Genomic DNA, 26000 nt, shown 5'->3' on the forward strand with positions numbered 1-26000 from the left:
TTGTACTTACCAAATGAGCGGAAAACACTTATGAAGTAATTGCCAGTGCTACACCAACAAAATCCAGTCAAAAAATTGCAAAAACAGGTGGTCACAGTTTTTTCTTTCTTGAGCAACAATGGCGGACGAAGAAGAAGAAGAAGAAGAAGAAGAAGAAGAAGAAGAAGAAGAAGAAGAAGAAGAAGAAGAAGAAGAAGAAGAAGAAGAAGAAGAAGAAAGCAAAACAATGGAATGAGTTATGAAGTAATTCCCGGTGCTACACGAACGAAATCCAGTCAAAAAATTGCAAAATCAGGTGGTCTTGTTTTTTTTCTTTCTTGAGCAAGAAGAAGAAGAAGAAGAAGAAGAAGAAGAAGAAGAAGAAGAAACGAGCATCAGAATAAGAAGAAGAAGCAAGAAGAAGAAGACACGAAGCAAAAAAGAAGAGCCAAAAATGGTGGAAACGGCGCAGACAAACAGAAAATTTGGCGCTTTTTTTTTGCTCTGTAGGGTTTATATGGGTTGGGTCAAAGTGTTAAAAATAAAACTTGGGGGCAAAGTGTAAAAAATAAAGCTTGGGGTCAAAGTGTTAAAAATATAACTTTGGGGTGAGTCAAAATTCTCTAATCACTAATCCAGAGTTTATCACCTTTACTCAATTAAAAAAACTAGAGTTACCCCAACTCAATTTTAAAACCCATTTGTCACCTATAATTAAAAGGCCCATGAAACCCAATCCTCATGATCCCTGTTTTTTGTTTTCCTTAAATACCCCTGACAGAACGCTAGCACCTCTTTTTACTTGAAATTTTGTGCCAACTAATAGTAGAAGAAGAATCGGTACTCATCTATTGTAAATGCTTCAACTGTGTATATGTCTGTCAAATGAATTCAACTCATAAGAAGCATATTAGAGTTTGAATTAATTAAAGAATGCCTTGTATAACATTAATGATTGCAATCATGTGGATATCAACTTCAAGCATTCGGACTTGAAAATAACTTGACTTTGTTTCCTTTTTGTCCTTTCTGAGTGTTTGAATTTGGTTTTTGGAATAATTAATTTTGGGATTATTGAGAGTTATTAGCCTTATGGTTTGATAGCTCTGTTTTCTGATTTTAAAACAACAGCGGATGGATTGAATGTGATAGTTTAGGTATGTAAAAGAAACACAAATAAATTTGAGGTATGAAACTTGCAAAAGTGTAATAATTTATGTGTGTTTTAATATATTCACTTTAATAAACAAGAGATGCTCCTCTAGTTAAAAGAAAGAGAAGGAGAGTTGGGTTAGACCAAATAACCCAGGCACACTACAGTTGAGATGGAAAAGAATGGGTGGAAAAAGAGGATGACTGCTTTCACCGGAAAATTATAGAAAATGTGAATATCGGATAGAATTCTTCAGATCTGAACCGTTTGCCCGAACTAGGAAATTTGATGGGTAACACTAGATTGAATGGATGACCCTCACAAACTTGGAATCAAAGTTTGAAATGGCCGGAAAAATCTGTCTGAATCGGGTGCGAGAAAAAAAAAAGATGCTAGAATGAGTCACTGGAAAATCAATAGGAACAGTCACCAGAAAAGGCAACTTGAATCTCTATAAAAATAGCAGAGGCTCTGATAGCATGTTAATGATGTAAGTGTATTTCACTTCACGCTTAGAATGATAGATTACATCTAGAATAAAAGGTCAAGAGAGTATTCCTGAGATCACGCCTTCTACATACAACCTAATAGTTGAAATGCTCTCTACAATATCTTAACACTTCAATAGTCAAAGTGATACGGAGTATTTTATAGACCAAGATATAGTTGAAATACTCTCTAACCATATCACACTTCTAAGCATGTTTATTTTATTGTCCATTTTGTTAGTGATGCAAGCAACTTTATATATATATATATATATATATATATATATATATATATCATTCATCTACTTCATGCTGGAAAAGCTTTTTCTTGATCATGTTTCTTCCTCTATGATCCATCTTAAAAATAAATTTCAGAACTTCAAGAAAGGTTCTCTTTCCATGGAAGTATATTTACAACAGTTGCACTCTTTATCGAGTGCGCCATCCGTCATCGGTAAGCCACTATCAGATGAGGACCTTGTTACTCAAACTTTGCAAGGGCTACCCCTTCATACAGAACTTTTGTTTCGGGATTAAAAGCCAATAGGCCATTTCCCTAATTTTTTTCTCTACGCCCTCGACTTCTTACAGAAGAAGAACACATCAAAGCCATTTCATTTGATGATTCTCAGCAATCGGTGGCTCTCTTTACTTCAACCAAAATTACTAATGACATTGATCGTTTCAATCAACAAAATAAAGGTCGTAGCTCTAATCAAAATTATGGTCGTGGGAGATTTCATAACAAGAATCGTTGTCGCAGATTTTCCCAGAACAATTATAATACAAATTTGGTAATTCTTCTCATGTTGCTCCAAGCATCCTTGGCCCTCTGCCTACTCCAAATGTTAATAAATCAATGACACAATGTCAGATTTGTTTTCACTATAATCATACTGCTTTAGAATGTCGCAATTGTTTCAACCATTCATTTGTTCCACATAATTCTCCCAAAGGTTTGTCAATTGGTAAGAGGCGATTCCCTCAGGGGAATGTAAAGGAGCCTGAGGTTCCGGGTTCGATACCCCGTAGCGCTGCAGCGTGAAGAGGGAGTATGTGCGAACTGGCTGTACCCTGGCACAGATAATACCAGTGCATGTCAGATCATGGGCCCATCAGGGGTCGGGTCCCACCAGGGGTCCCCACACACACACTGCTCCAATGTAGGAACTCGAGCTCTCTCTATCCGTTTTCATATTCTTCAAGCTTCACTGCATCAACATGTCCCACTGCTTTGTTTGGATCTGCTTCGCAATCTTCATTGTGGCACAAGCGTCTCGGCCATCCCGGAAAACTTGTGCTTGATGTATTATCCCGAAATAAAGTTATTTCTAGTTCTTCATGTTTTAATCCTTCTATGTGTAATGTTTGTCATTTGGGTAAACAATCAAGGCTCCCATTTTCCAGTTCTACTAGTTCTTCATGTTTTAATCCTTCTATGTGTAATGTTTGTCATTTGGGTAAACAATCGAGGCTCCCATTTTCTAGTTCTACAAGTACAACAAATAAAGCCTTCTTTTTAATTCACTCTGATGTTTGGACATCCCCTATTGTGTCCAATTCTGGTTATCATCATTATGTGCTCTTTATGGATGATTATACCAAATTCTCTTGGACCTATCTCACGCGCCAAAAATCATAAACTTTTGAAAAATTTCTTGAATTCTATAATATGGTTTCTAATGTCTTTGATTCATCAATTTCGTATTTCCAATCTGATGGGGGTAAAGAATATGATAATACTCAATTTAAGACTCTTTTCCATGACAAGGGTATTATTCACCAATTTTCTTGCCCATATACTCCCCAACAAAATGGTCACGCCGAGCGCAAATCAATTTCGTTGCTTACTTTTTCAAGCTAATATACCTGCCTCTTTTTGGCCTGAAGCTCTACATTATGCTACTTATATTATTAACAGGCTACCACATCAAAATTTGAAGTTCTCCTCACCATTTAAAGCTTTATTCCATTAAGAGCCAGATTTATCGCTTTTAAAAATGTTTGGGTGTCTTTGTTTTCCACATATTGTTTTTGGTCATGTTCAGACATTCCATCCTCGTTCCACTCCTTGCTTATTTTGGGGGATTTCACCCGATCACAAGGGATATAGATGCCTTGATCCCTCAACTAATAAAATACTAATTTCTAGGCATGTAAAATTTGTGGAAGATATGTTTCTTTATGATGTTATATTTGCTGATTCTAGTTCTGCAAAAATACCTACCAACTTTGATTTTTTTCACAGCTCAACCTCTCCTACATCATCTCCTAATATTTCTCCTTCACCTACCCATATATTTCTCCCTCAAATTATGGGATTCAAACACCTTTTTCCAATTCAAAGTCCTTTCCCAACTCAAATTCTACTTTACCTTTAATACCTAGCAATTCTCACGCCAACACATCTCCTGATTTACATAATTCTTCTACTTTTTCATCTTCATCTAATAATTCTACTAATTTTTCTCCATCTAATAATTATCCTATTTCTTCTCCATCTAATAATTATCATAATTCATCTCCATCCAATAATTCTCCTAATTCTTCTCCACCTAATAATTATCCTAATTCATCTCCATCTAATAGTTCTCCTAATTTTTCTCCATCTAATAATTCTCCTAATTCATCAACCTCAAGTAATTCTGCTAATTCATTCGAAACAACCTCTTCTTCTCTCGTGGTTGCTCCTCAACACTCCAAAATTCATGGGATGACAACTCGCACTATGAAAGGTTCTTTGAAGCTGAAAGTCTTACCTTCCTTACTGGCAACATCCGCTCCTGTTCCATGTGAACCTTCTTATTACTAAGAAGCGGCAAAAGACCCATCTTGGAGAGATGCCATGAGCACTGAATATAACGCTCTCATTTTTAATAAAACTTGGACATTAGTTCCTCCTTCTCCTCATCACAATTTGATTGGTAACAAATAGGTATTCAAGATCAAAAGAAAAGCTGATGGACAGATTGAGCGTTACAAGGCTCATTTAGTCATCTAAGGTTTCTCTCAACAACCTGGAATTGATTATGATCCATTTTTTTCTCCAGTTGTTAAACGTTGTACTGTACGCTTGGTCCTATCTCTGGCACTTTCTCAAAAGTGGACTATGAGGCAACTAGACATCTCTAATACCTTCTTGCATGGAAACTTGGCAGAAACTGTTTATATGCGCCAACCTCGAGGCTTCATCGAGCTTGGTTTGCGCGCCTTACCACATATCTTTCTGATTTGGGTTTCACGCAAAGTCGTTCAGATCATAGCATGTTTTTATACTGATCTGCAGGTACTCATATTATTATTCTCTTATACGTAGATGACATTGCTATCTTTGGTTCTTCTCCTCATCTTATGCAGAATTCTTCTCCTCATCTTATGCAGAAAATAATTGATGCTATGAAATCTGAGTTCTCCTTGAAAGATTTGGGTCTTTTGAGATTTTTCTTAGGGTTGAAATCACTCCTAATTCTGATGGAATAATGCTGCTCCAAAGAAAGTATATTTCAGATTTGTTGGTTCAACATAATTTGTCCGAATCAAATCCAGTGAGTACTCCTTTACATAGCAAGCAAACTTGGCACACTATTGATTCACCACTTTTGAAGGATCCAACTGAATATCGGAAAAAGGTTGGAGGATTACAATATCTGGATTTCACTCGACCTGATATCTAGTTTGCGGTGCACTTAGCATCATAATTTCTCCATCGACCTCTCCAAGCTCATTTGCATAATGTTAAGCGAATTTTTTTGTTACCTTCGAGGTACCATTGATTTTGGCCTACAACTCTACTGTGATTTCTCACCTAATCTTCTTGTTTATTCTGATGTCGATTGGGCGGGATGCCAATCTAGTCGACGTTCAACTTGTGGTTATTGTGTATTTTTTGAAAAGAATCATATTTCTCGATCAGCTAAAAAGCAGCCCACAGTAGCACGTTCAAGTACTGAAGCGAAATATCGTGCTCTAGCCTAGGCTGCGGCTGAAGTCACATGGGTCCAACAACTATTGTGTGATTTACACGTTTTCTTGAAAGAGACGGTTCGAGCTTACTGTGATAATATTGTTGCATTATATCTTGCTCAAAATACAGTGTTGCATTCTCAAACGAAGCACGTTTCAATAGACTATCATTTTGTTCATGAGAAAGTTCCCTCAAGAAATCTTCTAGTTCATGATGTCTCATCATCCCAGCAACTTGCAAATATATTTATTAAGTCATTACCTTCAACCAGATTCACCGATTTGGTCACCAATTGTAACGACCCGTTTGGTCGTTTAGCACCTGTGAACTCGTTTTCGCTAAGATACCCTTTTCGTAGTTTAAAGGGTATTCTTGACTTGCGGGGATTGGTGGAACGGTGATTTAATTGGCGGTACTTTTTGAAATATCTTTTGATTTAATATGTGTGAATAGTTGATTTATAGGAATATGAGTTTCTCACATATAAGGTCTAAGTTGGTAATTAAAGTATTTGGCGGAAGGACTATATTTTCTACAGGTGGTTAAGTGAATAAGTAAATTGTAGAAATTAATGGGAATATTATTTGCACATATATATAAGGCATGAGGTGAGAGTATTTATTTTATTTTATTTGGCTAATATGCTAATGGATTGGTGGACTAAAGTGCAATTGTTTGGATATTAAATAAATCGTAAAAGAAGTGGGTCAAGCTCACCATTCCTTCTCTTTACGTCATAGGTATGTATTGGGAATAACTGAACTTTTATTTTCTTTATACCTAGTATGCTAATCAAAAAGAAAACCTACGTATATTCAGTTAGGCTAAGGGAGGAAAGCACTTGGGGAAAGAGGCAACTGGAAGCTATTTTCGTGGAAGGAAGTTGAGGCAAAATTAGGTATGCTCATTTATATTTTGGTCCGCTTAATTATTGGGTTATCATACGGTAATGATTGGAAAGGTTGGTGGGTTGAAAATGAAGTAATGATTATATATGATAATTTGGTGGAGGAATGAGATTAAATCTCACTGAGAACATCTTTACGGTATGGCACAGTTCTTGTGAAATTTACAATAAGTGAATGGGATGGCATAATGATTACTTGATGATTAGGACGAATGATAAATTAATGATTAACAAATCAATTCTGGACAGTATTGATAGAGTTAATGTTGGGGGTTATGTTTTGTACGTTGCTTTCATTATTTGGATGTAAGTCACTGTTTTCGTATTTGGCTTATGGTTTTCGAAATTGTTTTTTTTTACTTGCTGTGTTTCCACTTCAATTTGTGTATAGAATGATTTATGTGATTATACTTAGATGTATTGGGTCATATGCACGACTTTAAATTCATGGTATTGGAAATGTGGGAAGCTAGATTTTAATCCTAAGTTAAGATTTCGAGGTAATTGAAAGTTTTGGGCCCTAGTCTTAAGAAATGGAAATTTATGATTTGAGAGTCCATTGTGGATTGAGTTGACTAATTTTCTGAATATAGGACCCTTAGGTTATGGGAAAAATGATTTTTAAAGAAAATTTCAGTTTTTCCCTTCTGGGCTCAAGGTCACTTTTCGAGGTGCGTTTTTGGATTTCGAATATAAGTATAGCAATATGGGTGTCCTCAGATTCATATTCTAATGTAAATCGCGTATTTGATAGATTTCAATCACTCAGAGGCTCTACGCAAATGAAAGGCATTGGTTTGATCGTTCGTGGCACCCGCTCGGCATTGAGGTAGGTTACGGTCTACTTTAGTTAGACTCTGATTAGAGAATCGTATGTAGTTGTAGAAAGTGACGGGGATAGCATATAGGCCTTCGGGCATGAAGTAAAGGTGGATTCCAATTAGGTTGGCTCCGTCAGCTGTTATGTGGGCTTGTCGCCATATGTGTTATTTTCTGTGATTATTACCAGTTTGTACCTCTGTCATATACTAGCTCCCTCATCATACGAAAAGGAATGATAACATTAATATGACTTGTATTTGTTGATTGTACATTGGTGATATTGTTGAGACTGATATCATGCATGACATGTTTTTCATATTATTCTTGTGATGATGGTGAGCTAAGTGATTGAGAGACTCCGAGGTTTTTGGCCGAGATTGAGAGTGACAGAGAGACTCCGAGGTCCTTGCCGGAGATTGAGAGTGATTGAAAGCCTCCGAGGTTTCTGTCGGAGAGCATGAGTGGTACATGGACTTCGCGGGTCCCCCATGGGTCATGGCTTTGAGGCACTGCCCTTAGCATGTGTGTACGAGAGTGGAGTGAGAGAGGTGACTGTTGCATTGCATTGCATTCATTCACTCATACATTTGACTGATCATCTGGTGAACTATATCTGTCTTGGTTGATCTCGTGATTCCTTTACACTTTACTTGTATATTAGATGTGACCATACCTGTTTGCTCTATGTGCTACTTGTTTACTTCTTTATGCGTTATCTAATCATTGTCGGCCTATGATGCTTACCGGTACCAGTGTGTTGTACTGATACTACTCTTGCTGCACTTTTGTTGAGTGCAGAGTACGATCCAGGCTCCAGTTCTACACCCCGTGGCTGATACGCGAGGGTGACATCTTTCAGTCATTCAGGGTGAGCTACTTGGTTATCCGTGGCCCCTGAAGGACCTCCTCTATTTATTTCTGTTTTTGTATTCGACAGACAATATGTAGCCTTCGAGTATTTTCAGACTTATATTCCGTATTATGTTAGCGCTCTTGTACCCTTTGACCAGATTTTGGGAGTTGTCGTGACATTTATAGTTATGATAAGTATTTAAGACTTGATAACTTATTCTTATTTAATTTTCCGCTTATTTAACTTGTTATTAGTAATGTGGTTCGTCTACTCGGGGGGATAGTGTAGGTGCCACCACGACTAGCGAATTGGGTCGTGAAACCAATCTGAACGTTCGATCTCCCGCTCAGATTGAGGTAGGGTGTTAGGGAATATTCTGCACATATATAGAGGATCTACAGGATATTAGCATTTACTATAATATATCTTAATTGATTGTATGTATCCTAGGATTAATTACATTTCCATTCTTGTATTGTATTGTTATTCTGGTTGTACTATAAATATATGAACCCACTGGTGTTGGATTATTACACCAGAACATATTCAATTTTAGTACTCATAATTAATTATGATTAATTAATCTGCAATTTCTACTTCATCGTCTTCTCCGAAGAAGAAGCTCGATTTTTTTATCCAATTTTCTCCACTACTAAATCACATGAGCTCAAATTTGAGGTACAATTTCTCCACAACTCCGTGAACAAATCTCAACCACCAATATCTTCAAATAAATATTGAATCAACAAAACCCATTTTCAAGTTTCTTCTTCAAAGCTTCAAACCCTAACAATGACTTCCATTTTTTTCTTTGGGCAATTTGCACGATTGTCCTTATTTGGGGGTGGTATTTAATTTTTGCCTTCGCCTAAAATACCCCGAGGTTTTGGGTTCGAACCCCGACTCCATTAAAAAAAAAAATCGCAAGACACAGCTTCTTGCAAAAGTTAGGCCTTAAAGGCCTAACTTTTGTAGAATTCCAACCAAAAAAAAAAATGTCATAAGGCAAAGGCAAACCTCTGTGTTAAGGCATACTTTTCGCGAAGTCTTGCCTTGCGATTTTTTTTTTTTTTGACTTAGCGGGGTTTCAAACTGAAAACCTTAGGGTATTTTTAGCCACTTTTTTAAGCGAATGGCAAAATTAAAGATCAGCAATTTGAGGGACAAGAATTAAAGACCAACGCCTTTGGAAGGAAATCCGTGCAAAAAAAATGTTTTTCTTTTGAGTCATGTTTAATGCAAGTTCTGCTTTCAAACAATCAATATCCAATAATTTCGATTTCAACAGATTTCGGGACAGATTTAAAAGAAGAAATTTAGGTTTGGGGGTGATCGAAGAGGGTTTGAGTGTTGTAAGCTTCGGGTAATTTTTTGTCCGGGAAATATTATGAACGGGTAAAAAATTAAAGGGAAAAAGGAATGCGAAGCGGCCCACTTCTCATAAAAAAAGCACATCAGTAGGGATAATAAGAACCCCGTAAAGGTAATGTGTGTTGTTGAAACTTCTAGTAAAATTTAGGAGTTACTTATGCCTTATCCCATATAAAATATATACGTATGTTAAAGCGTTCCATTTGCCTTTAATGGTGCCATTCAATTTTGAAATTTTAGGTACCAAAGAGATGCCAAGTTGCCAACCACGCTTGAAGACTTCCACCAGCTTCTGCTTGTTCCCCCACCCCTTTAATCATCAGATATCCAAAATCTATTGACTTGGTCAATTTGAATTTGTGTGCCGACTAAGAGAGATAAACCGCTATAGCGAAACATTATTCATTTTCACGACTCAGAGACCTTTGCTTCAAAGTGAAGATATCCTAATGTTCCACTACTGCTCTCATTGATCCTCCACTGATTATTACATCCAAGCTACTCTATCATAATTTTTGTTATTTTATATAACTGGATTTTTTTTAAAATCATTTTAAACGGTTTTTGCCTCTTTGATTAGGTGACAAAATCAGGGGGTTGATTGCGCAAATAATCATCTAACTTATACTCTTAGTTTTATTTTGCAGTAAAGTCGTTAAAAGCAAATATTTTAACGTAAATATTTTAACTTAAAAATCATTGAACTTCATCTAATTTGTTCTGAGAATGACTTTGGCCTGAAATCCCACTGGACCATATGGCCTTTCATGTCAGCCCACGTCATAATACCTCAGCATCTCAAGACTTTCCACCTCATAAAAACAAAAATAAAAGATCTAACTTATAATAATCTCCATGAACAAAAAAAGCTGAGCTGACAAATGTGGAAAAAGGACCCGAAAATGAATTTGGGTTTGGGTTTGGGTTTCTGCCTCTCATCAAATCATTCTCAGCTAAGTGCTTCAACTCGAACCCAAGGTAATTTCTTGAAGAATTTCAGTTAAATTAGAGCCACTGTTGTTTCTGCTCACAAACTGTTTGATGAATTGTCTGAACGAGAATTAGAATCTCGCTTTTCCCTTATATTAGAAGATGCAAGACAAATTTCCAATATTTAGATTCTTGCCGAAGAGATTATTGTGCATATTTTCTTCAGATTACTTTTTAAAACTCTCTTGCAATTAAAGTGTGTGTACATGCTGGCGCACTCTGATTTCAACCCCCTGCTTCATTTCCGTGCATCTCAAGACATTCAATTCAGACCCTAATGACCATTATATCCTTGTTCAGACAAGTGCAATTAATGGTTTGATGTTGATCCTTATTCGAAATCTGAGCTGCTTGATAAAGCTTACTGAACCCTATGGGTCTGATTATTCTGTTGTAGGTTCAATTAATGGCTTGTTTTGTCTAAGCACCTAACAACAACAACAACAACAACAGCCCAGTGAAATCCCACATCTTGGGGTCTGGGGAGGGTATAATGTACGCAGACCTTACTCCTACCAAGGTAGGATGACTGTTTCCGAGAGACCCTCAGCTCAATAGAAGCATAAAAAGGGGGTCAGATAAGGTTAAAAGATTTAAAACGATATTGCAATGAAATAATGCAAGCGACACAGTAAAACAGGATAATCAAGAAATTCAAAGCGATATGGAAATGCAAATCACGAAAGCGGCACAGATAAAATAGAGTAATCAAAGTACAGAAAGTAGCAAATAATAACATAAATCAAAGCACAAGAAATTATAATGCGCTAATGCGCCTACTAATAAGGAAAGATAACGAGACTTATATACTAGCCTTCTACCCTAATGTGGGTCCTCCACACCTTTCTATCTAAGGTCATGTCTTCGGTAAGCTGTAACTGCGTCATGTCCTGTCTAATCACCTCTCCCCAATATTTCTTTGGCCTACCCCTACACCTGTTCCCATAAATTAATTTGCCTATGGAACCCTTCGATACATCAATTCAAGTTGCTCCCTATGCACAATATTAAGGTTCAAAAGACGCGTAAATGTTATGTGAGTGTGGGTTTTGCATATGAAAAGAATTCTGATGATTACAAGGTCGTGAGGATTACAAACTATTATAAAGGTTGGCAAGGGACTATAGTTGAGGTTTACTCGACCAAATTGGAATCTTAGAGAGAAGTTAAGACTGATGTTCGCTTAAACGTGACTACCTGTAGTTGTGATGCAATTGTTGAAGAGTTTAGTTACTAGGTTATAAGAAACACAAATGAACCTCATAATGTAGGATATCTCCACTGGGGTCTTACCAGTGGAGATATAGTAGTTGAAAATGCTCCAAACATGCCGTTCTTGTTCAACCTGAGAACAAAACAATGTAGGATAATGGGAACACGCGTTATTCATTCAGTTTTCTACTATACTGAGCTGCTTCCCTCCCTTGAAATGCACATCTTGTATAATCAACTTTATAATCACATTCTCAGTCTTCTTCTTGCTTTGGAATACCCTCGTGTTCCTCTCTTGCCACAAATAGTAGATGCAACCAGAGCAAGTCATTCTGTAAATTTCTGCTCGTGCACTACTCCCATTAGCATGTTTTCTTGCCCAAACTTGCTCCAGTTCCCATGCCATCACTGGTCTGTTGATATGATGCCATTGTAATAGTTTGTGCCACACTTTACCTACAAATGGACAATTGAAGAATAGGTGTTGCATAGTTTCTGGGCTTGATTCAGAAAGTGGGCATGTGGGCCTACAGTTAACAGGCCACTTAATCAGTCTATCCTTTGTTGCCAATCTTCCATGAAGAGCCAGGTAATGAATAAAGATTCATTTTGGACAACCTTGATTGCTACATAGCAGTTTTTTCCATAAAATCTATGGGTACACTTTCCTGATAGAGTACTCTGTTGCAAGAACTCTGCTTTAGTATATCCTGTACCATCCAAGTACTTATGTGCTTTAAGTATCTTCCTAATGATCCGTGATGCTTGAGGTGCTACTGTTTCCCACACGTCATTCCCTTTAATGTAATAAGCATGCACCCACCTTATCTAGAGTTTATCCTTTTTCCATACTGAGGTTCCATAACTGTTTGAGTATGGCAGCTCTATGCCAAAGTAGTATATCCGTGATGTTGAGTCCCCCTGCTGAAATGGGCATGCATAAACATTTCCTATGATAGTACTGTATCTAATCTATCATAGTTAACTTAGGGATTCAAATGTGTGATGACTGGCCTCATTATGGTCTATGATATGCACTTTTATGTTGCTATCTCTAGTAGGAAATTAATCAGTTTAATGTGCATTTTGTCACAATTGTTGATATACAACATGATAGAATATCCAAATGATATAAATGCCTTCTAATGCAAATTTTTCTTCAATATTATGAGAAGAGAATTTATATTAAATTGTATCTCCTGAGTTTAGTGTTTTAATTCTTTGAGTAAGATAGGCAAGATAATTGTGACTAGTAAAACTTGTAGTGTTCCAAGTGGCATCTCGGTGTATGTGTAAAATAAGCTAAAGAAGAAAAATTCCCAAGATTCTTTGATTAATATGCACTTTTTTGCAGGGTCCCATCATTGAGTTTCTCAGATATTACGCTGGAATTGGACAATAAGCAAGCTTCACGATATCTGTATATGTTCATAGCCTCCGAATTTCCCATTTGCTAGATGCTCCTCCAAAGCTCAATGTTAACACTTGCTGCCTAAACGACCAATTCTCGTGGCACTTGCCTATGGCGTGCAGCGTTACAGGCCCTAAGGATTTGGTGACACAGCCCCACTTAAACTTGTCACAATATCCTCACGTACCAACCATGTGTTTTTGGCCTCGTTTCGCTTAGAAGGCTCGTCTCTTTTGATAGTTTCTAATGTAGATCCTTTGGTAAAAGCATGGAGCACCTATTCAGGTGCGACATCAAACCAACCATGTTCTAACTTGCTTACTTCAAGACATTCTGTCGCCCGGAACCTATACTCAAGCAGATATTCATCTAAAGGAAATGTCTCTACTTGGGCATATACTCATCTCAGTTCTCATGTGGGAACTTCGCTTGGTGAATGCTCATTCCAAGCACTATCACAATTGTCAATCTTATGTTTGAACTTTGATTTAGGAACCTTCCTAAGGTTCTTTAATTTTTCTACTATAAATCTTTATTTTTTGCCTGTATACACCAATGCTATATGGATGGGGCAAGACTGTTGCAGCATAGTCAGCAGTATATATCTGAACAAGAAAAATAATACGATGAAAATTTATATGTCGACATGAGGCATATTAACTGATTCTGGCTTAAAGGCAATTTACCAATTGTTGGTCTAGGAATACCAATCTATCCAGCCACCATATTTCTGTAGCTGTTTTCTGGTAGCCCTGTAGATTGTTGCTGCATTCATGATTCATCCCTGCTCTTTCAAATCTTTTACTACCCCGGTCCTGTCAACCAAAATTAGTTACAAGGGTAGTGGGGAAGCTAACTCGAAAATTCTAGTCTTTTTTAATTTTCACTCTTTTGGTAAGATGTGCAAAGCTTACTAGCTATGTTCTCCCGTATGAACTTTGTAAACACAAAGATGAAGGTGTATTATTCTTAAAAAAAAAAAAAAAAAAAAAAAAAGACGAAGGTGTCCTGCTTGTGTAGTGGTAGAGAAGTTCACATATCAGTGCATATGTAAGACTCTCAGTATTGAATTCATTGTACTAAAACGACGGATTTAGATATAATATTTGTTGTTATTATATATATATATTTCATGTCGAAAATTGTGATTTCAGATAAACCTCTAGCCAAAAGGCTACATCCACCCCTGGTTGCAAGTGTCAGTAGGCTCTCTTGATCAAACTTGGTCAATAGTTTTTCATTTTGATTTTTAACATTGCTATGTGTTTCTTCTGTTAACATTTTAATAATCAAAGTGATATTTATTTTGTGGACCAAGATAAGTCACACTTCATAAGAAATTAAGAAAAAGAATGTACTATAGACTCCATGGAATCTAACGCCTTTTTTGGGGCAAACTTTCAGAAGACTTAATAAAGGCGAGTCACTTGCCTCTGGAAAATTTACAACCTTTATCTACGGCATTGCTTGGCCCCAATAGCTCTCTTTCCTTGATGATAGAGTACTCATTGCTTAGCAACCTTTTATCCCTATTTATAGCTGAATACGTTGTTCCTTATTGGGCAAAAAAGCTGCAAATATACCCCTCAACTTTATGATTTAGAGCAGATATACCTCTCATTACAAAAGTAGTGTATATATACTCCTGCCGTTACAAAATGATGCAAATATACTCCTGCTGTTACAAAATGGTGCAAATATACCCTTTTCGCTAATGAATTTTTTTTAAAAAATTAGGTTTTTTTTTAATGAAAAAATGTCATGTGACTTTAAAAAAAAGTCTACGAATTTTTTTTGAGTAGACATACTTTTCTAAAGCTACATAGTAATTTTTTTCTGGTGGGTCAGGTCTAGTTCGTTTAAAAAAATGAGTAGACTTATTTTTTTGAAGTTACGGAGATATTTTTTTAAACTTACCAGACCCGACACACCAGAAAAGAAATTACCATGTGGCTTTAGAAAAATATGTCTACTAAAAATTACATATATTTCGTGTCGAAAATTATGATTTCAGATGAACCCCTAGCCAAAAGGCTACATCCGCCCCTGGCTGCAGGTGTCAGTGTGCTCTTCTTGATCAAATTTGGTTAATAGTTTTTCATCTCGATTTTTAACATCACTATGTGTTTCTTCTGTTATAATTTAAATAATCAAAGTGATATTTATTTTGTGGACCAAGATGAGTATGCTATTGGACAACATGATAGAAGGTTCATGATATGCCAAAGACGGACATTCAAGTCACACATCAAAGGAAAATAAGAAAAAGAACGTGTTATATGACTCCATGGAATCTAACGCCTTGATTGGGGCAAACTTTCAGAAGACTTTTAAGTCCAATCCCCTTGCCTCTGGAAAATTTACAACCCCTCATCTACGACACTGCTTTGGCCCCAATAGCTCTCTTTCCTTGATGATAAGGTACTCATTGCTTAACAACTTTTTATCCCTATTTATAGTGAATACTTTATTCCTTATTTAATCTACACAAATTCTAATACTACTATACCAATCAATTGTACACATGGAGAGAGCATATTCTTTCTTTCTTTCAGCAGTAGTCTTGCAACTCTACTTCTTAGAGACATGCATTAGCAAAAACATAACCACAGATCAATCAGCTCTTCTTGCCTTCAAAGGCAGCTTTACTCTAAACTCTTCTCATCCCTTAACCCGAAATTGGTCTTCTCAAGCTTCAGCTTGCCATTGGATTGGAGTCACTTGCGGCTCTCGCCACCGTAGGGTGAGAGCACTAAATATTTCGAACATGGGCATTCTTGGAACCATTCCACCACACTTGGGAAACCTCTCATTTCTTGTTTCTCTCGATGTGAGCAGAAATCATCTACATGGTGAGATTCCCAAAGATATTGGCAACCTTCAGATGGTGTAAATCAAACACTTACACCATCTGTAATATCGAAATTTTTGTCAAACCTCTCTATAACAGTATTGTTGGGTCCGAAATTTTTCAGTTGTTATAGAGAATGACTGTTATATACCGATAACAGCATTGATATTTAAATAATACTTCATTGTAATAGGCAAAAAAGATGCATCAAATTTAATTTTCATTTTTAATTGTCAAATCCTAAGTTTATTCACACTTTGTATAACGAAGGAAAATCGATTAATGATGAATATATATATATATATATATATATATATATATATATATATATATATATATATATATATATATATATATTCATATGATTTTTTTGGTCATAAATAGTTTATTAAATGATTAAATATTTGGTCATAATCTCTACACTTATTATTGGTAATCATAAATATTCTATTTTTATAAAGATGATTAATTATATTACCAAAAAAATAAGATAGTTGTTATATGGGGGTAACTTTACAAAGAGCGTACTGTTATAAAGTTGGTTGTTATTATAGGTGAAATGTTGTTATAGAGAAGTAAAATATAGCAAAAAAATCGGTTCCGAAAAAACTTGATTGTTATAGAGAGGTGGTGTTATATGCGGGTGTCGTTATAGAGAGGTTTGACTATATATTAAAATATAAGTATTAAAAGACAAATTAATATAATTAATTAATTCTTTCTAAGTATATATTTTTATAAAATTTAAGAAAGAAGTTAAATACTGTTGTTGAAAAATTATAGTCACGCCTTTGATTGAAAGAGAGAACAAAAGATACATATTTCAATAAATCTATTTTCTTTTATAATCAGAGGATAAACAAAGATTTTCAACAAACATATATGTTCTCTTTTTTAAATTTAATAAAAATTAAACACATAAAAAATTGTGTCTATTCGAAACTGAATCATATTACAAACCGTTTAATGTAATTAACGGTAAAATTAAAAATATATCATTAATTTGGATTGCTCTCTATGATGTGGCAGGTGTTATACCCAGAGAGATGGGGAATCTTCACAAATTGGAGAAACTATTTATGTATTCTAATAAGTTAAGCGGTTACATACAAGAAGAGCTCTTCAATATCTCAACGCTAAGACAGATGGGACTTTCTTCTAATAAGCTTTCAGGTAGTCTTCCATCTGCTCCAGACTACTGGCGAACAAATCTACAGTTTTTGAATCTTGCTGCAAACAACATAGGTGGAGTCATACCCAGCTCAATTTCCAATTCCTCAAATCTAAAGGAATTATATCTTCACGAAAACAAATTGAGTGGCCAAATTCCGAACTCGTTGGGGGATTTGAGACGACTTGAATATCTGAATTTGGATTACAATAATTTAACAGGTAATTCTCAAGCAAAATGTTTTTGTTTGATAATCCAGGCTAGTCTTGCATCATCTATATGGAAGTTCTTGATTATTGATTGTGCTATTATCTATATATATTGATGCAGCATTGGTACATTTCAGCAATCAAATAAACTTATTAAGTCCATATACACTCTTTCTTAGCGGTTGCATAGAAGTTATATCAAAATTAAAGGTTAACTACACTAACACCCATGTAATATGATACAATTTATTATATATTTAAAATCAAACACTTACCACCTGTAGTATCGAAATTTTACTCCCTAGGACATACATTTGTAACTAAGTACATAATAATATAAGTATTAAAAGACAAACTAAAATTATAAATTAATTATTTTTAAGTATTTATATTTAAATAAAATTTAAGAAAGAAGTTAAATATTCTTGTTGAAAAATTGTACTCACACCTTTGATTGAAAAACAGAACAAAAGATACATATTTCAATAAATTAGTTATGGGACACGTGCAATTGACATTAGAAAATTTGTTATTTAAAGACAATTATTTTTTCATTACATATATATTTTATGAAATAAATTGAGTTATGAAATATAATTAAATCCAAATAATCATATCGAATTAATTTGATATATTGCATTACAAACTTCATCAATACTTAAAAAATATAATAGAAATATAAAAAATACTAACATGATATGAAGAAATACAATATTACAAATGTATGTCGTTTTTCTTATGTCACAAAAAATTCTGATAGGAAAACAGAACCACAAGAAAGTATACCAAATATTGCTATCAAAGAGTAATGCTTTTTTTAAAGCTATCTATTTTAGCTAAATAACAAAGTGCAAGAATAAAAGATACATCATTATTTCGGAGGGGCCGATGAAAATAGAGAAAATAGAGGTTAAATTTTTTGTGTGATAACACCTCACCCTCCTGTGTTTTGCTACATCTCACTCCGTCTGTCATTTACATTAAAAGCAATCTTATATTCTTCACAATAATTAAGCTCGAATGAACGCACACCGATTGTCAATACAAAATTTGTTCAAAATTCTTTGCTCCACCAACATCCTAATGTCATCCTCTCATATCCATACTTCTATGGTCTTGGTATAGGCGTATAGCATAGCCACCAACTATATGTGCATTAGTTCAATGTCTAAAATTATTCAATAGTAACGTCAAGAGTCAAGATTTAAGCAACACCTCTTGGGTAGTGATGAAGGAGAAGTTTCATCTTGCTTGGCCTTTTATAGCAGTAAGAATGATGTGTTTTATTAGATAAATCTGGTTTGTATTAAATTAGTCAAATGAATCTAGTCTCAATTAACTTATTTAATGCAACTTTTCAATTCTCTTAATTTATACGAAAAGAAAATTGGTTAGTGTGAGTTTGGTTCATGTACTGCTTTGAATGAATAATTTATTAAATTGTTAAAAGCAACTCTTCAAATTCAACACTAGCAGATGAAAAGAATGCATGAGAATTTAAAAGATTCATCTGAAAATGTTACTGCAATAAATTTCTTACAATTAAAGGGTAATATAATGAAGTTTATAAATATTTCAGGATAACCTTTCTAATATATAAAATTAATAGACTAATGACTTCCTAGTTTTTGCAAGAGGTGAATAGATTGGTCTCATTAAAAAAATCATATGTTCATCGGAAGCACTTTATTTCAAGTCTATTTATAAAAGATCATGCTTGATCAAAATTAAATTGAGCATCTAATGGGTTTTTACAAAAGATTAATTAATTTCATAATTCATTAGTAACACTTTAATTGTGTGTATATGTTGGTTTCCCTTGGATTGAAGGGATGATTACGTTTAGTTTGGATTATTCTTGGGAAAACCAAAAGCCTCCCTAAAGCTGATCGTCTTAATGTACCACATTTGTTGTTTTTTTAAATATTTATTATGAGTATAATTATATTTGTGTTTGTTTGAAGGAGAAAAGTATCATTCAACTTTACAAGGGCATTTTAACGTGATAAGTGAATGGGGAGCATTAAAATAGAACGACTCAACTTCTTTTTCACTCACGCTTAAATATTATTATTTAATTAGAAATTACCTTGCACACGTTTAGGTAAGTGAATGTGGAGCATTAAATTAAGACTTATGAGCTTCTTATTCACTAATCCTTTTTAATTAGGATTTCATTCCTTACAGAAAATAACTTAATGCTCCTGAACATGATTGAGCCTTCATGTAATGATAATATTACTATTTAATTTACAGCAGGGCCAAAACAGTAATCCAACTTTGATAGTAGGAACTTTCCACTTTTAGTATAATATAATGTCTATTTTCTTTTATAATCAAAGGCTGAACAACGATTTTCAACAAACATATATATTCTCTTTTTTAAAATTTAATAAAATTAAACACATAAAAAATTGTGTGTATTCGAAACTGTATCAAATTATAAACGGTTTAATGTAATTAACCGTAAAATTAAAAATATATCATTAATTTGGATTCTTTTTATTCTCTGTGATGTGGCAGGTGTTATACCGGAAGAGCTCTTCAATATCTCTTCTCTAACAGAGATGTCACTTGTTTTCAATAACCTTTCAGGTAGTCTTCCATCTGCTCCAGGCTACCGGCCAACAAAACTAGAGCATTTGTATCTTGGTAGAAACAACATTGGTGGAGTTATACCCAGCTCAATCTCCAATTCCTCAAATCTAAAGACATTAGATCTCGATAATAACAAATTGAGTGGCAAAATTCCTAACTCATTGGGGGATTTGAGACAGCTTGAATTTCTGGGTTTGTTCAATAATAACTTATTGTCTCCGCATCTGAGTATCTTAACTTCATTGGTGAACTGCAGATCTTTAACACATATAGTATTATCGGGTAATCCGCTGAATGGTGTTCTTCCAGATTCCATTGGTAATCTCTCCACTTCTCTTGAACAGATTTATTTAACTCGTTGTGAAATTAGGGGCCAGATACCGTTAGGAATTGAGAATTTAAGCAACTTAATCATGTTGTCCCTATACGGCAATGAATTGACTGGATCAGTGCCAAGAACATTATGTAATTTACACAATCTTCAACGTTTAGGGCTTTTTGATAATAGGTTAAGTGGACCCTTGCCGGAGTGCCTTTGCAAATTGCCGAAGTTGGAAGCAGTTGATTTGTCATCTAATCAAATTTCGGGTCTGATACCGTAATGCATTGGAAGTGTTACCTCTTTGAGAAATATTTATCTAAATTCAAATAGGCTCACTAACATACCCATGAGTCTGTGGAACCTCAAAGATCTTTTGGTGCTTAACTTGTCAGATAATTCTTTGGTTGGTTCATTGCCTCCTGATTTCGGTAACTTGAATCACATATGGTTCATAGATTTGTCAAGGAATCACCTTTCAGGAAGTATTCCCTCCACAGTTGGAGACTTGCAGAATCTAGCTTATCTTTCTTTGGCTTATAATGAGTTGCAAGGATCTATTCCGGAGTCACTCGGGAAACTGATAAGTTTGGTATATGCGAATCTATCCAATAACATTCTTTCAGGTACGATTCCAAAATCACTAGAGTCACTTTAATATCTGAAGGATTTCAATGTATCGTTCAATAGATTAGAAGGTGAAATCCCAAGTAAAGGACCTTTTCTTAGTTTCACCTCTCAATCTTTTATGGGAAATGAAGAGTTATGCGGCGATTTGCTTTTCCGGCCTTGTATGACTAGGTTTTTTCATCAGTCAAGGAGAAGCAAATTGCTACTGATTATATTTGTCCCATTGGGAGCTTCCCTGATGGCACTTGCCTCAATTATTGTGTTTATGTTAAGGAGACGTGGGAATAGAAATGTTCCAACTCAAGCCGAATCCTTACCTGCAAGAACAACACTAGCAAGGATTTCATACATTGAAGTTGAAAGGGCAACGCAAGGGTTCGACCAATGCAACTTGCTAGGCTCTGGAGGTTATGGCTCTGTTTACAAGGGCATCTTTCCAAATGGGATGGTTTGGGCAATCAAAGTGTTTAATTTACAGATTGAAGGTGCATTCAAGAGTTTTGATTCTGAATGCGAAGTTTTACGCAACCTTCGCCATAGGAATCTTACCAAAGTTATCACCAGTTGTACTAACTTGGATTTTAAAGCTTTACTTTTGGAGTACATGCCCAATGGAAGCCTGGAGCAGTGGTCACATTCTGATGGTTACTTCTTGAATATGATCCAAAGATTAGACATAATGATCGATGTTGCATCTGCTTTGGAATATCTCCATCATGGTTATGCCACAATCGTTGTACATAGTGACTTGAAGCCTAGCAACGTCTTGCTAGACGAAAGGCTGATTGGACATGTGAGTGACTTTGGCCTGGCCAAGTTATTGGGAGAAGGGGAATCTATTGCTCATACTAGAACACTTGCTACAATGGGCTACATTGCACCAGGTAACTTTCTTTTTGGTCTCTCGTTATCGATTATGAAGTGTTATTGTACATTAACTAGTACTTATGTAAGTTTTGATGTAATATATCACAGATTTTGCATGAAAAATGTGGTACTGAAAAACATTGAAATATAACTGTCAAACTCTATATTTGTGCATACGACCATAAAGAAAAAGAAACTTGCAGTAATATCGTTTCAGTTAATTTCCTTACTCTTGTTTCATTCCTGTTGTACCTTCATTTATTTTATTTTTATCTACTATTCAAGGTAGATTCAACTGTTTTTATATCTTCCAAATATATACCTATGATTTTCGTTTGTTTATTTGGCACATTAAGAAACTAATTACTCTAGTAACATTGGATCAGAGTACGGAACAGTAGGATTAGTTTCTAGAAGATGTTATGTGTATAGCTATGGGATAATGGTCATGGAGACTTTCACAAGAAAAAGGCCATATGATGAAATGTTTAAAGAAAATTTGAGCATGAGGAGTTGGGTCTATAATTCGCTACGTGCAGCACCAGAGGAGATTATTGATGTCACATTAATGGAACCAGAAGAGATTGATTTCCAGAAAAAGTTGCTTTGTGTGTCCTCTATTTTGGAGTTGGCATTGCATTGTACAACTGAAACTCCCAATGAAAGATTGAACATGAAAGAAGTCCTGGCAAATATCAAGAAGATCAAACTGGAATTCCTTCGCAAATGATGTAGCAAGGTTCATTTGAAGGTAAATATCCAACTCTCTCAAATATTCAAGGAATGTTTTCCTTATTCAAGAATAGAAAGGATTATTGTCTTGTCTGTACCATATATAAACGTTGAACTGGGTAATTGTTTTCATACAAATATAAACCACTGTAGTAAAAAGAGAAGAAAAAAAGAAGAAGAGAGAAATGGATTGAAGGACAACTTCTTTAAGAGTCTGGTTTAAGAAGGAAAATAAAAAAACAAAGACAAGTGAAATTAAAAAAGAAATTTTAAGTTCAAAAAATTCTAGAGTTCAATATAACAAGGGAAAAATATGAAAAGAAATTGAGGTCTAATGCAAATGGTGTAGGGAAATAGGTATCTTGATAGATTATAAATGACAGACTCAAGTCTTTTCCTATTTCTCAATTGGTCTTCTGCTCAAGGACAACTCAAGTTTGATCCCATTTAATATTTTTACAGGTAGTGCCGCCTCTTCCTCCTGGTGTTAGCAAATTTGGATGACCCCAATTGAGATGACAACCACCATTTGGTCCGAGATTTGAACTTTTCTTGTGCTTTTCTCTTGTGTGCTATTTCAAGTTTGAGTGTGTGTGTGTCAAATAACTTTTATATATAAGATGTGTACTAATAAAGTTGGTATAGAAGGATGCCTTGTGTGATATTAACGATCGTAATGAAGAGATTTGGAGAAAGCCCATATCAAATCCCCATTTCTGTTTCTAGCAGCTTCCCCAATCCCAGCTGTGTGATTACCACTATTACGACTACCTCCAATGTTGAGCTTAATCCTGTTTTCAGCTCATTTCAACCATTTATTAGGGTTAAGCTTAACTGTGGTCTATATTCATCAATAAATTGACATAGCTGGTGACAAGAATTCTGAGTTGTTATGGAAATTGTTTCTAGTAAAATAAACCTTGAGATGAAATAGAACCTCATTGCATATTGTAGTGACAATTGTTCTTTTGTTACCATATCTGAGTGCACACCTAGCCTTCCAAAGTTTCCAACAGATTAAAGCAGGTATAGCTTGAGTAGCAGTCCTTATAGCACCTTGAGACAATTAAAAGACCAAAGTTAGTTAATATATCATTTAAAAGACAATTTAAAGCATTACTTCAAGAGTTCATGCCTAATGGAAGCCTGGAGCAATGGTTACATTCTGATGATGACTTCTTGAATATGATCCAAGATTAGACATAATGATGGATGTTGCATCTGCCTTGGAATATCTCCATCATGTTTATGCAAATTTATTGTACATTGTGACTTGAAGCCTAGCAATGTCTTGCTAGATCAAAGGCTGGTTGGACATGCATGTGAGTGACTTTGGTCTGTCCAAGTTATTCGGGGAAAGGGAATCTATTACCCATACTAAAACACTTGCTTCTATGGGCTACATTGCACCATACTTTACTTTTATAACATTTTACTCCCTCCAATCCATTTTACTTGTCATGGGTACTAAAAATAATTAGTCCAAATACTTGTCATTTCAGAATATTAAGATCGAATTAATTAATTTTTTTTTACCTTTAATAAATGTGGAGAGAGATTAATGTGGTAAAAGGAAGAGTAGTATTAAAGTGAGATCAAATAATAAATAAGAGTAATTTAGTCAAATTATCCTTTTAGTCAATGTTTTCTTTTGGGGCATGCAGAAGACAAGCATCACAAGTAAAATGGATCGGAGGGAGTGTTGTACATCATGTATATAACGTAATTTCTTTACTGGATCTTTTGTAATATATAAAAGATTTTGCATGAAGAATGAGGAAACCAAAATTCGAAATATGACATATCAAACTTAATGGAAGCTAAAAAATGAAGCAACAAAAACTTGCAGTTACATCGTTTCAGTTGATTGATTGCCTTACTCTTTCATTCCTATTGTACCTTCATTTGCTCATTGTGTTGGTCTACTCAGAATAGTTTCAAACACTTTTAATGTCTTCCTATAAATAATTTTGGTTTATATATTCTTCCCGTCAAGAAACTAAATATTCCAGTGACATTTGCTTAGAGTGTGGATCAGCAGGACTAGTGATGTGGCGTGATTTTACGCCACAATCGACACTTTTCGGTTATAAGTTTTACTTGTTTTTAAGCAAGTCTATGTTATTTTACGTAGTTTTTGTCATGTTTCAGGTAATACGAGGTCCCTAGAGCCTAAGTGTGGAAAACAAGCGAAAAAGAGTAGAAAAAGTTAATCACTGGAAGTAAATCGAGATGCTGGAAATTTTTGGGAAAAATTGTTCTGCGCGTTCGCGCAGGAAGATCACGCGTCCGCGCCCATGCGCGTCAGTGACCCTACGCGTTCGCGACATGATTTCTCACGTTCGCGCCGAAACGTTGCGCGTTCGCTTAGAAGGAATTTTAGCCCAGTTCGACAAGAACTTGGGCTTTGACGATTTCTGCCATTCCAAGTCCTATAAAAATCCAACTAGGGTTTTCTAAACACATCTTTGGCAGTTTTCACAAGTTTGGAGGCTAGGGTTCCTACAAAAATGTTCTCTCTTTTATTTAATCCTTGTTGATGGAAATCTCTTGGTGACAATTAAGATTGATACTCTTGTTATGCTTATTTATTCATCTGCATTATTCTTAATCAAGTAAGTTCTTGTTATTTTAATTATTCTTGTTCTTGAATGTTTTTCAATGGATTTGCTAACCCTTGAACTCGCCCATTTACTTTGTTTGAACCTCGGAAGAGGAAGAACGGAGTTGGGATAGAATAATTAACATGAATTTGGGGCGTTAACCCTCATCTAATGGAAATTGACCTAGGAATAGGCAATACCACTTGTAGCTATATTCGGGTGTTCTTAATGCTCCTAATTGTTTGAGGGATCTTCAATTGGGTAGTCTAGTTAATCTTCGGAAGAAGTTAATTTAGAGTCATTATCCGAGGCTAAATAACATAAACTTGCTATTATTTATAATTCGTGAAATAGATTGGATCGTTTCTTGAGAAGTAGTTTCCTTTATTCCATTCTTGTTGCCATTGATCAATTTACTTGCTTTCTAGATTAGAATTTACATTTTCGTATTTTATCAAAACCTTATCAAAAATCACCATTGATGCGTTCGGTCTAGCTATTGTTAGTGATAATTCCTAATCTGCTTAAATCGCCTACACATTGTTCTCTGTGGGATTCGACCCCAACCTTGTAGGGTTACTATATTTGACAACGTCCGCGTTATACCATTAATAGGTGTAATTTGAGCGTACCAAATTTTGGCGCCGTTGCCGGGGAACAATTGGTGTATTTTGGCTAATCTAGGAAATAAGCTAACTTGCTTTGAACCGAATCAGTAAATATTTGTGTAGTTGTTTTATTTGCTTGATTTTATTTTACAAAAAGAAAAGAAAAAAAAATGGCATCATTCCATGAGAATGGATCGGATAGAAGTTGTTCATACTTTGATGACCCTTGTCCTTACTGTGGAGGACCCCACTCTTGGCAAAC

The 26000-nt window shown here is 35.2% G+C and overlaps 2 protein-coding genes and 1 long non-coding RNA gene across 4 annotated transcripts; all 3 read left to right on the forward strand.

Annotated features, from left to right (window-relative positions):
- Positions 1-9735: 9735 nt before the first annotated feature.
- On the forward strand, positions 9736-13814 carry LOC132623486 (uncharacterized). Its single transcript, XR_009576256.1, has 2 exons — positions 9736-10515; positions 13094-13814. It is a non-coding gene; the product is annotated as an uncharacterized LOC132623486 (long non-coding RNA).
- Positions 13815-15140: 1326 nt separating this feature from the next.
- On the forward strand, positions 15141-20581 carry LOC132623735 (probable leucine-rich repeat receptor-like protein kinase At1g35710). Of its 2 annotated transcripts, none has more exons than XM_060338536.1 (3): positions 15141-16002; positions 17031-17393; positions 19905-20581. In XM_060338536.1, exons 1-3 carry the CDS (start codon positions 15675-15677, stop codon positions 20579-20581), a joined length of 1368 nt encoding a protein of 455 aa, XP_060194519.1. In that variant the 5' UTR covers positions 15141-15674. The 2 variants fall into 2 exon arrangements, with proteins under 2 accessions (XP_060194519.1, XP_060194520.1); XM_060338537.1 differs by having other exon boundaries at positions 19977-20581.
- A 66-nt stretch (positions 20582-20647) lies between these two features.
- On the forward strand, positions 20648-23189 carry LOC132624516 (probable LRR receptor-like serine/threonine-protein kinase At3g47570). The gene is made up of 4 exons (XM_060339283.1): positions 20648-20924; positions 20994-21812; positions 22182-22546; positions 22990-23189. The coding sequence occupies exons 1-3, from the start codon at positions 20648-20650 to the stop codon at positions 22523-22525; spliced, it is 1440 nt and encodes a 479-aa protein (XP_060195266.1). The 3' UTR covers positions 22526-22546; positions 22990-23189.
- The last annotated feature ends 2811 nt before the right edge of the window (positions 23190-26000 follow it).

Source organism: Lycium barbarum, chromosome 12 (genome assembly GCF_019175385.1).
Source record: "Lycium barbarum isolate Lr01 chromosome 12, ASM1917538v2, whole genome shotgun sequence".
NCBI lineage: Eukaryota > Viridiplantae > Streptophyta > Magnoliopsida > Solanales > Solanaceae > Lycium > Lycium barbarum.